The following is a 12,687-nucleotide window of genomic DNA, read 5'->3' on the forward strand; positions in this document are numbered from 1 at the left end:
AATGACCTGTACTATATAATACATACATTCTCCATTAAACACTTCAGGCTTCCTCAGTGTAACACTCCAAACCCATTTAAAAAAAAATCGATACATTCACCATCTCATCCCATTGCACTCCAATGCCATTATATTTTACTTAACAGGAGAACCAGTTAATCCATCTGTCTTCGTGTCATTCTGAACAGTGCTGTAGAGGACCTGAGCACACCTACAGCTTCACATGATCATGAGCTAGAGTTCCTAATACTTACTTTATGCCAACCCACCATAAACTCCATTATTCTATTTGTAGAGTCCACCCTGGGCTTACTATCACCCTTCATCTTCCTCTGTGATATGTCAGCGATGGGGCAGCATCCCCCCTTAGCTAAAAAGATGTGTCTGTCTGCAGCAGCCCTTCTGTTCTTTTGAAGATGTCAGCTGCCACCTTCATTTACTTACATAGTCAGCAACAGAGGTGTAACACCCTTCTGCTGGTGCTAAACAGGCTGAGCACAGTGAGGAGCAAAACCAGAATAAGATCATTCGGGAGAAAGAAGGGAGACCTGTGTTAATTATCCCATTTTGCAACAGAACAGGGACTGCAGCAGCCCTTGCCACGGCTGGGACCAGAAAGGGGAGAGATGATGTTTACTTATCACATTGCTCCATTAGCTTTAAGTGTTAATTATCTTAAGGATCACATTTAGCATGATTGTCTTTCTTCTTGTATCAGAGATGGTATTTCAGCCAGGGACCAAAAGTGCTTTTTTCTTGGCTACAGAGAGATTCAACTTATCTTGATCAACATTCATTTTTGAGGTAGTACTCATTTACTTTGTATTGCTGGCTCAAAATAAAAATATGGGAAGTGAACACAATTAAAAGTATGCTCACAGAAGGTATATTAGAAAAAAAAACAACAAAAAAACCCACAAAAGCAACACCAAAAAAACCTAACAACAACCCCCCAAAAACCTTTTTCCTTTCTGGGCAGATCACCAAGAAGAAGCAATCCTTCTTACAAAGGTCAGCTCACATTCACTGGTAAAGTCAAACTTTCATAAATGGTTTATAACAATAGCTATAAACTAAAGTGCTTCAAAATTTGCTTGACTGGTTTTCAGTGACTAGAATCATAATATTCTGGAATTTGTTAGTATGAAATGTTATGATTTTAGAATCACATTAAATAAGAAGGGCAGAATGAGTATTTTTCTTTTTCAAAAGTACAAAAAGCATTCCAAATAAACCTGGCAGTCTATACTCACTACAGTTTGCTTGCATTTTCCTTCTCAAATCTACTATTTCTCCAAGAGCTGGAACAAGAATGGAATTGAAGTTGCACTATATGGTAGCACTAAAAAAAGTATCCCAAATCAGATGCAAACAGAAAAATGTTTACAATCATACAACCAGTGACATTTACACTTCATTTCAAAGTTTTAGCCCTGCAGATTCTTTTTAACACAAGGCAGAAATGCAGAGTCATGGAAAAATGTAACAGACTGCTATATACTCTCTACATTAATTACTTAAGTTTCACATTTATGTCACAAACATAATGCCCTACTGTGTATCTATTAAATGCTAAATAACTTATGAACATTCATGTGCTCTACGCAACAGTGAACATATTGACCAGTGGATGCCAAAATATAAAAGTTCATACACAAGACAAACTAATTTTTTAAAAAATCACATTTTCTGTACAATTCATGCAAACTGTGCACAAGGTGGTAACAAGAACAACATTTGCTGAAGTCTCCACTTCAGGAAGAGCTTTTACAGCAACTGCAGACCAGTACTCAGGGAAGTCTGCAAAAGTGTAGGTGTCCATGGCAACGTAAAATACAAAATTTCTCCCAGCATTTCATTTTTCTTGTAACAAAGCAGGGATGTTGATGTTCCAGCCAATAGCCTGACGATCAAATCCACATGTGAAGAGGTTACATATGGGGTGGTCCTCACACCATGCTGTGCAGCACACCATCCTTCTGTGGCCCTGCAACAGGTCAGGAGACAGCAGTCATCACTTAGGATATATTTGGAAAGCCACTATGTCAACAAATTAGAGCAGCTCAAAATGCAAATTTGCTAATGCTCACACTAGTTTTTACAAATGGTGCTTGAGAATCCCAAAGGTCATTATTATTTTCATCCGTGAGGTAAAAATCTTGGTAACAATGAGACTCATTAATACCAGCACTGGATCCATAACAACAGAAACATACAAACACATGCAGCAAAACTTTTGAGTTTCCCAAAGTATGTTTGCTATCTAATTACATTTTATTTGCAAAAGCAAACTGAGTTTTGATTTTAGCATTTTTATTTATAAAGGCAATCTTAAAATACAACTACTTTGTTATGAACTTGCAAGATTAAGTGTCCACCACATTCATAATTCAGAAAGGGTAATACTATAACAGGAGGAATGTCATACTAAGGAAAAGCAATGCCTTATCTGTTTTTCAAATTTAATACTAATAATGATTTTGACCATCATTTAACTGAAAAAATAAATAAATAAAATTTGCTATGATTTCAGCAGCGTCAGCCTGAATGGAAATATTAAAGGGAAAAAAAAAATACAAGACTAAACCATAGATTTTAATTAAAAATTAAAAAAAAAAAACAGAAAAATATTTAAAAATATGAAGTTTCAAAACCCATTCCTAAAATCTGTCAAGACCTGCTGAATCCACCCAAAAAAGCCTATTGAAGTGACATAATCCAATTAATTTAACTTAGTCTACTTTGCTCTGTTACTGATGCCTGCCATGCCAAATAGCACCACAAATGCACAAAACCTGCTGGCTGCAGCAAGGATAGGTTAGTACTCGCTACCAAATTTCAATAGTTTATGCTCATAAACATGGAAGAAAAAAACCCAAAATCTATCACCAAACCATAAAGTTAGCTCAGAAAACTGACCTCAACTTATTCATCTTTTTTATAGAAAAAATTAAACAGGTGCAACTGAAAAAATGCCCCACAACAAAAAAACCCCATTAAACCTCATACTCACTTCTCTGGTATAATTCATATCAAGACATTAAAACACATTTGAAACACTCTTACTTATGTTTTCCATGTCATTGAGAAGGAAGACATTAGTTTCACTTCAGTTTCACTTTAGAAAAATTAGGACAAAATCCAGCTGAAACATCATTTCCAATGTCCGTAAAAAAACTTCGCAACATGTTACTTATTTGCACGATGGTTGTTTTCAATAACTAACAACAGCATATTTATACAAACAAGCATCTTCCAGCATTTGTTCAGCTTTTAAGCTAGAGAGACCAAATCCTAGCTTTAACCTTGCACAAAAGAACAGACATACTTTAAGGCTATGAACATTCAGTTACCTGTCTATTACTGCGAGGGAGGCGTGCTAATCGCACTCCTGACATGTCAAATAACCTGACCTGTCGGTTGTCGTGCGGGAGGGCGATGATTCTTTGGCCAACACACACATTAATCCTGGACAGAAGAGACAAAAGTAGGTTATGTACAAAACAATGAGCCTAGGAGACAGACAGTGCAAGTTTAAGCTTATGAGAAATGACACAGGTGAATTTTTCCTGTTTAGAATTCACAGGTAAAAAAAGTATTAAACCATTGAGGTGTTTTCTATTTATTAGATGCTCAAACAGCCTTAACATCTGCAATCTATGCAAAAAAATCTCAGAAAAGCAATTACTATACACTGAAAATGATCACTGATTACATCTGCATTTTATAAAAAGATATCTGACCTTTTTAAAAAATCTACTAAATCTCAACTTAATTTTTAGTGACTAAAATTAAATGTGTATTCCGTGAATTAACAGAATAGACTATTTCAGTTCAAACTGCCTGACCAATATCAATATCAAAGCATGTTATGAAGGGCATTGTCCAAATGCTTCTTATACACTGACAGGTTTGGGGCATCAACCACCTCTCTAGGAAGCCTGTTCCAGTGGTTGACCATCCTCTCAATAAAGAAATGCCTCCTCATGTCCAGGCTAAACCTCCCCTGATGCAGCTTTCAACCATTTCCACACACAAAAGAAATAAAGAATTTAAAAAGTGTGAATTAAGAAAAATAGGAACTCAGAGATCTGCTTACCTGTTGACTGCAGAATCTGTACGGATTGTTGCAATAGGAGATCTCATGTTTTTCAAATCCCAAACTTTTACAGTACGGTCATCACTCCCAGAAACAACATTGTCTCCCACAGTAAAAACTGCAGATGTCACAGTGCTAAAGAATCAGGAATGAAAAGAAGGACATCATGCTCTAAAGTTCTTTGTTAAACTAGCATCTGATTTAAAGTTCTATTTTCTGTTCCTGTGTTTCCTTTATAACATGTAATTTGGTTTGTGGGGCTTTTTCTGTTTTGATTTGTTGGGTTTTTTTTAAAAAAAAAAAAAACAAAACAACTTGAAATATTAAAACTCCAAGTGGGTATTTCAGAATAAAAAATATTCTTACAAGAAGCCATGCTAGTGACATCACAGGGCTTGACTGGCCCAAGCGCTAAGAAAAGAAGCCCAACAGCAGTCAGTCACTCTGGGGGCATCACTTCTATTCCACTAATCCTAATATGAGCTAAACATGTCTAGTCTTGAAACCGTAATTCATTTTGAAGTTCTGTATCAATGTCCAGTGAGTTCAACCAACATTTAATTAGTAGCATGCAGCACAATTCTTCCTCTCAAGTGTTCTGAGATTAGTAGTCAAGTTCTGTTTCTTTCCAAACAACTTCTGTAGAACTGCCTCAAGCAGTTGTCATTCACAGCAGATACCAAGAGATCCAAAATGCCGGAGATGTACCTAGAGCTATTTTGTGCACACATCTGAACACGCTGTAATACATATACAGAGCCTCCACCAGTAAGATCTACAGCAATCTAGTAATTTCTAATTGTTAGTTCTATTCCTATTTTACAAGTAGCTAAAGTCTGAGAGTCAGATAAAAAACTAACAATGAGTAGTAGTAAGAATGACCAGACAGTTCTTCAAATTTTACCCATTATAAGGGCAGCCAGAGAAAGACTCCCAAGAATATTCCTAGCAACTGGAAATGCAACATGTTACTTTCCAAAGAAATTATATAAATTATTTTATTTTAGAATTTTATTATCTTTGTATTTTATACTTTGTGAGAACAATATACTCCTGAGCTCAAATGAACAGTTTTCATGATGATGAGCTGATTTTTTTAAACCTTTTACCTGTTATTTCATATTAACCAATTAAAGTTTTAGTACTACCATATCCATTTTAGTACCATGTGAATTCCCATCTCATAACCAGTTATTTCCTGCCCACACAATATACTAACAAAGCATTATTACTTCTCCCTAAAATCATTAGTGAAAGCATCTCAACTCTGTTTCCACACATTTTGTTTAATGACCTATCTTGTAACTTGGGTCATGCACATCAATTTCTCAGAATTTAGTAATTCTAATTTCAGTTGTCAGTTGGTACTGTCACTCTGCTTGTTCTGCAGAAATTTGAATTCATGTCCTATCCAAGCTGCTGATTGAGATTAGCACTACCCAGGCCACAATGGACCAGTTTATGCAAGCCTCTTAATTTAAATTGACACCGAATTAAGTTTTAATTAGGATGAAGACCCACTTTATTCATGATACCAAGTTTCTTAATGCATTATTAGAATGCAGCCAAGCTACCAGGGAGATGATTACAGTAAGAACTGAGAGGTCTTCACCTAATCTTCTGGACTTCATGAACCAAGAGTCAAAAAGTTAAAACACACATGAAAACCACAACAGATGAGTCTCTCATCAAGCACCTCCACATTTAGGAAAAAAACTCATCCACATAGCCAAATTACTGCAGAATAGGGTTGGTATGCTCTTAGAACAGAACTTTTCTTCCACTTGCCTGATCTCCATTAAATTTACCAAAGTCTGCATTTCTCTCCTCATTAGTTTTTATAGAAGCTGCAAAATACCTCAATAAAATTATTCAGACTTTCACTGAATTCTATACCACTGTATCACATTTGAAACAATGTTTGTAAGTTTTAAATTCACTATTGTATCTCTATACTTTGCACAAACATTGGGAGACTTCCCAGTCTTCCAAGTACAAGGAACTGAAGTCATAGAAAAGCTCCAGGTGAGTGAATATACAGTCTTTTAGTATTCTGCTGCCAGCACAAAAGTCTGATCTGTTTTCCCATCACACATTTTATTCCAGTTACAGTTAGAATATGTTGTGAAACTGTCTTGAAATAACCCTCCAATATTGGATGCTATTTTTCCATAACTTCCCAGCTTCTTTCATCTCGATTGGTTCTCTTTCATCACTTATCACTGTCAAACATAGTTACGTTTCTTCAACCACGAAGTTCTCTCATTCTTAGACGTATCATTTATCAAATGCAAAATTTCAAAACTATCACCATGAAAACAGAATGCTAACTCTAAGTTAACTCGTCTCTTACTGGTCCTGTAAAAATAGACTCTCAAAAGAAAACAAAATCTTTTTCTGTACTGTATCCAGTCTAACCATTTCTTCCAATACTATTCGGTACACCAAGAAAGAGTTTGTACAATAAAAGTGCAATGAAGTTCTGCAGTAGCACTCTCTGGTGACTGGAGAGTGGCAGAGAGGCAAAGGGAAGGCTGCTGGGCTATTTCCAGTGATATCTTTAAATGTGCCTTGCACAAAACTTGGCAACTCGGGGGAAGGTTATTGGCACTTCATCATCATCTGAGTAAAGACCAGCTGTGGGTTTTTTGTTTGTTTTCATTTTTTTTAAGTTGAATATACTGAGTTAATATTTTAAAAAACACATATATTTAAACTCAAGAGCATGTTCAACACTACTGACTTAAGAAAACATGGGCAAGGTTTTTTTAGGCATCATGTTTTGTCTCCTCTGCTGTTCCAAACTGGGGAATCTCTTAAGGTGAGACAGATGCATCTGGTCTCTTATTATTGTCTTTTTCTAACTGAGACAAAATATCAAGAAGAAAGGCCATTTCCTACTTAAAAACTAATACAAGATTTCAGCCCAACTAAAGAGGGAAGGCGAGAAGAAAGGGAAGCAAAGTTTGTGTGGGAAGAAAGCAGCCAATATATAAATAACCTTTTGAAAGTATTGCCTCCCTAACCCCACCCACACCACAAAAATTAAAACTTCTTTCTGCATTTTCATGGAGCTATTTTTACTTTCTGTTAATACTACTCTTCAGTTTGCTCTAACCCATCTGATACCGTGGTTAACATCCCCATGGCTAAATTAGTAAAAAGTGTCAACAAAAGATCATCAGACCCCGTGTTAATGGAATGCTAGAAGACATTAGGTTTTTAATAACTCAAAAAGATGACAGGTATTGTAGGACATTAAAAAAAAAAAAAACTGGCAAAGAGGAAGCAGTCTTATGACAATTCAAACTGTAGGTCCCTCAGGGAGTTTGGTGCACTACAACTATTCTCCAGAAAAGCTTCAGCCTCCGCCAAACCCCAGCAAAACTCATTTATCTTGTCATAGGGAGCAGCCGAGCGTGTACTTCCAGCTGACAGTGTGGCACTTCCTCACCACACACCACTGCCTGGCCTCGAACATCCTGCTCCCTCTGTGGGTCTCAATCAACAGAAATACTGTAGAGCTAGCACTCCTCATTAGGCCGAACAGCTGTCTCCCCAGTCACACTGAGACACAAAACTGTTTTGCATAACAATCTGCTGAAATTTCACACATCGGGGAGGATGAGGGGAGAAAAAAAAAATGTTGAAAATGTTGGACCATGAAATGCTGATGCAGAGCCCTAACTGGCAATGCACCACAGGGAAAAAAAAAAAGTTAACACTGTTCTGTCCATTTTGATTTGCAACCTATATTGGGATTTGCCACTGAACACTTGGAGATGACACATTTTCATACCTGTGGAAAGGCACCTACTCAGGAGCATTAACCTGTGCACTGGATGAAGTTCTGGAGAAAATGGACTAAAACACAGCTTCCAAATAAATGTATTCAATATATACCAAATTGTAGTTAAACAGCAAAATTTGAGTGCCTAAATAAGCTTCTCTCATTTTAAGTAGTAAAACTCAAGAACAAAACCTAAAGGATGCAGTATTTGGGGCAGCTTTTCCTGCACAAGAGTTTACTTTCTTTTAGGACAACAAAGCGTATCCCCACACAGAGCAGTTTGCAGCCTGCAGGAAGCCAGGACCTGGGTTTAAAACCTCGAGATCCATACAACAGTTAGCTCATTTTAAAGGGCAACAACTGTTCTGGTCACAGGAGTGTCTGGTCACAGGTGAGGGGCACAGCAATACCTCCATGTCTGACTGTGCATTCAGGTTTCAGAGGTACCAGACACACTTGATTCTCAGAAAAGCGAGACATACAATTCTCTAAGTCTGTCTGCAGATTTATCTCCCATTATCAGCAGAGCTTTTTTTTTTTTCCAAGTGGAGAAATGTTAAGAACAAACCATGAAAGAATTAACACAGAAGGGGGTAAAGCAGAATTCAGAGATGACTGTTAGCACTGAAAAGTCTTTTTTTTAGTGTTTAAATCAACAATGTTTATTCCAGAGATCTGTGTTCCATGACATTTAGAGAAAACTGCCAGTATCTCCTTTCTTCTCTATCTGCCTTAAAATAATAAAATTATACAGAATTGAAAACAATCACTAGCTTTGATGAAAATTACTGAATGGTAAGTTAGTAAATTAGTTAAGGTGCAGGTATCTTTAAAAATCAATTCAATTACATTTATGGTGGGAGAAAAAAGGTTCATTTATCCTTGCATTATTGCTCCCTCTGTTATGTAAGCTTTAGAACGAAAACACACTATAAAATGTTTTGCTCTCTGCAATTGGACACAAAGGCCACTTATTCTTATAGCTTAAACAGTAGTTTGTTTTTTTTATTTATTACTTAGGAAGAAATTTTTCCATGAGGAAATAGCCAATGACAACAGAAAAGGTTGAAAAACATAAAGGAAACACAACTATCAAAGATTATCTTTCAAACTGCTTCTTCATCACTTCAGCAGCTCCATGGTAGTGCTGTAATTTTCTTTACTCACCAAACTATTCAAATACTAACACATAACAACCATCATGGAACGACTCACTTCCCAGAATTTCAAAACAGTGGTTGCAGCATGTTTCTTTCCTATTCAAAGTGTGCATAGTTGGTTAGATAGTAGAGAATTCAGTAAGAGTAGTTAAAACTCCAAGGAGTATTTCCTATAGCAAAGCCTCCTTGCAACTGATTTTCTCTATATCTCTGAATATTCCATTTACAGGAAGCAGGAATTAAACTTCAGGGAGTTTTGGTTATTCTATTAAAATAAAGATGGCAAAAGTTAGTTCAAAACAGAGAAAGTCTAACTGTTGTCACTTAAAAAAAAAAAAAAAAAAAAAGAAAAAAGAAAACGTGAGTAGTTACAGAATCTCTCTAATATCATACCCATAACATCACATTCCCTCTTGGTTTGATGATAGCTTTTGCCTATAAACAGTTTAATACTAGCTTCCTGCAGCATACAAACCCAGTCATGGTACATTTATGTGCACATGCAAGAGCCTAGTAAAATCTTTTTCTTTTCTATTTTCTTTCAAGTAATTCTCAGCAGGTGAAAAGAAGAAATGCATGAATCTACTGAAAAAAAAAACCAAATAACTACCACCAAAAACAATAACAAACATAAGAGGCCATAAACCACACACACACAAAACCAAAACAAACTAAAAAAACCCACAAACCACAAAGCCACATACATCAAAACCTTCCCAAGGGTAATAAACTCCTTATGACCTTACCACCAACTTAACTCTATCAAATGGCAACCAATGATTTGTCAAAACTGGTATAGAGAAGACAAGACAGCCTACTTTTGAAAGCCAACTGGCAAGTAACAGCTTCAACTGTTAGCTTTCTATTCACTGTAACTACAATAAAACTTACAGAAAGTGGTATGCCTAGATCTATACAGAAAAATGGGATAAATATCTATTCTTCAAGTTTATATACATAGATATATGTAGGTATATAAACAAAAATAAAGGAAGGTTTGTCAGAAAGTGGAGAACATCCATAGCATTTGTTTTTCTTGGTACTCATTAGGACAAGAATAGTAACAAAGTTGCCTGGACAACTTTACAATTATAAAGTACATTTTTGTACAAAAAGTTGCATTGGGGGAAGGTTCGAACAGAAAACTGTGTATTCAAGCTGTGAGAGAGAGCAAAGACAGGTAACTTGGATTAGGCCCCAGTCTGTCCTGAAACAGATTCACAAAGAAGCTATCAACATTGGAAGTTAGGCAAATTCAAAGCTGTCTGCTTCAGCTATCAGCTAATAAGGCTGCTAATAATTCTATATAAAACTGTTGAAACCTTAATATGCACTGTTACATGTATTTAATACATGTAAACGAAGAGGTTTTTATACATATATGCTTTGAAGCACAACATAAAAAACCCCTAACCCTAGAGCTTAAAGCCCAGGCCATAATCTTCATTTAAAGAATATGCACGTCAGTGAGGGATCAGAACAGCATCTGAAAGGCAGTTTGGGGGCATTTTTCAATGAAATGCAAGAGCAGACAGAACAAGGTAGGAATACTAACAGTAGTATCAGAATAATCTATTTAATCAGTAAGGCTTGGGGAGAAAACAGAATGTTTCATCAGAAAAAAATTGCATTTCTTACAGAAGCTGGACTGAGAGATCTACGCATGGTGAATGCCTAAGGCATTCATGGATTAGAAACAAGAGAAACACGGTAGACAAAGCACCACTGATGGCATTCACAGCCAAAGCGAAAACGGGACTCCCTTTTAAGGGAGCTAACACTCACTGAACATGCATCCAACTTGTGAAATTTTCTTTGGCACGAAAGTCTCCCTTTGCTGGCACAGCTTTCAGCCAGAGGTGCAAAACTTGCAATTTTAGGACTGCATCTAGTGATGTTTTACCTTCACCAAGAAGGCTGAATCTGAATACCTACCAGTGACCTCCTAATATTCAGACTATCTAGAAAAAGACCACTTTCCAACAGGGATGTCTAATGACATTGCTGCCTGAAGAGCAGGCATTTCCCCCGTCATCACTTGGTCTTTCAAGAACAAGACAGACACATATCAGGGAATGAGAATTAGATCTTGCAGAATGATGTGGGAAATCCAGCTGACCTTGGCAAACTCAAGTGCCCACAAAACTAAAGCAATTATTAGACTTTTGATACAGAATGCCATTTTGACATTAACTCTCAATTCACTAAATGTCAGAATTCAGCCCAGCATCCTAATCAGCTGCTGCTTAAGTATTTTTACATTTTTTAATTTAGATTTTCCAGTAAGCACAGGAGTTTGACAACAGAAAGTCGAAGAAGCAAGACATGTTTGCAATTCTCTAGCTTATAGTCCTCAAGATGAAGGACTCACCATCCAGCTGCATATTCAGAGCAATACAGACAGCAAATTAACAGGAACTTTCTCTTTTGTCCTCCTATACCCCCCTACCCCACTACCAGAGTGAAAGGAGAAGGAAAATGCTGAAAGTGCTGTAAGCCACCCTGTTCATCACTTCATCAGAAATAACATAAGATACCCTTTCAGCAATCTTTTCTCCAAGTTTGTCCAAAAAGTAACACAAATATATAGATTCAACAGCTAATGCACAGTCATGCTTGATATACTCATGCAACTGAACTACGAAGAGCAGTATGTTTGAGATATCATAAACAAACGTAATTTTTCCTGGCTAGGTCAAAAATACCTGCTCAATTATTATTATTTTCTTTTAAGTTAAAAATTTATTTAATCACGACAAGCTGGTGAATATACTGAACAATCAAGAAGCATCAACAAAGGGTATTCACTTAAGGATAGCACCCCAAAGCTGCTTCTGAAGACATTTTACTCTCTGAATGATGGCATTTGCAAGTCCAGACTTGGAAGTCCTGAACATTTTTATTCATGCATTTCAAGAGATATGTGCCAAAGCACTTTGTATCTTTGACAGTCACTAAACAAAACATTTTAACATTTACCAAGGAACTTTTCATGGCATATAAGTATCTACCTACTACTATATAACAAAAGCAGTGTATGATTTAAAAGATGTACATGAACCCACTAGCTAACATGCATCCTGCTGCCAACAGGTTACTCATTTATTTCCCATGTTACTAAATTGTCAGCAAATATTATAAAATCTGTGAAGTATCTGACTAGGTCTGAATAGACTTAAGGTCGTTTTTAAGCTACAAATGGTAAAGATGTTCAATATGAACATTTTAGAAAGCTCCACACATCAGAACACTCGAAGAGACAGGAAAACTCATCAAGCACACATACAAGAGAATGTCAATGCAAGAATTTCAACTATGTCAGCAGGTTGGAAAAAGAATGGCCTCCAGAGCTCTGACAAGACACAGATGTGCTGGGGTCAGCAAACAAAAGCAGAATGATGCAGGAGTGAAAATCACCATGTAAATACCAGTAGCATTTCACTCTTCAGAACGTCATTGCAATTCAACTTGCAGAGCTCTAATCAATAACTTCTAAATTCAGTACCTTTTCAATAAGAGAACAACTGGTGATATTCATTCCCAAACATATATTTTAAAGCGGTATCTGCTGGGAAACAGGCATTGGAATTTGATAGCTCAACATAATTTTTGGACGCTTTAACTCAGGAAGTAAATTC

General features: G+C 36.5%; 1 protein-coding gene across 1 annotated transcript in view; it reads right to left on the bottom strand.

Moving 5' to 3' along the window:
* Positions 1–1,472: 1,472 nt before the first annotated feature.
* The window catches only part of WDR37 (WD repeat domain 37), a 31,274-nt gene continuing 20,059 nt past the window's right edge, over positions 1,473–12,687 (bottom strand). The window contains exons 11-13 of the mRNA XM_010007000.1: positions 4,100–4,234; positions 3,354–3,468; positions 1,473–1,987 (exon numbers count right to left, since the gene is read on the bottom strand). Of these exons, the coding sequence (XP_010005302.1) occupies positions 1,856–1,987; positions 3,354–3,468; positions 4,100–4,234 (382 nt within the window). The 3' untranslated portion in view covers positions 1,473–1,855. The remainder of the gene's footprint in view (positions 1,988–3,353; positions 3,469–4,099; positions 4,235–12,687) is intronic.

This window comes from Chaetura pelagica, unplaced genomic scaffold (assembly GCF_000747805.2).
Source record: "Chaetura pelagica isolate M959 unplaced genomic scaffold, ChaPel_1.0 scaffold17, whole genome shotgun sequence".
NCBI lineage: Eukaryota > Metazoa > Chordata > Aves > Apodiformes > Apodidae > Chaetura > Chaetura pelagica.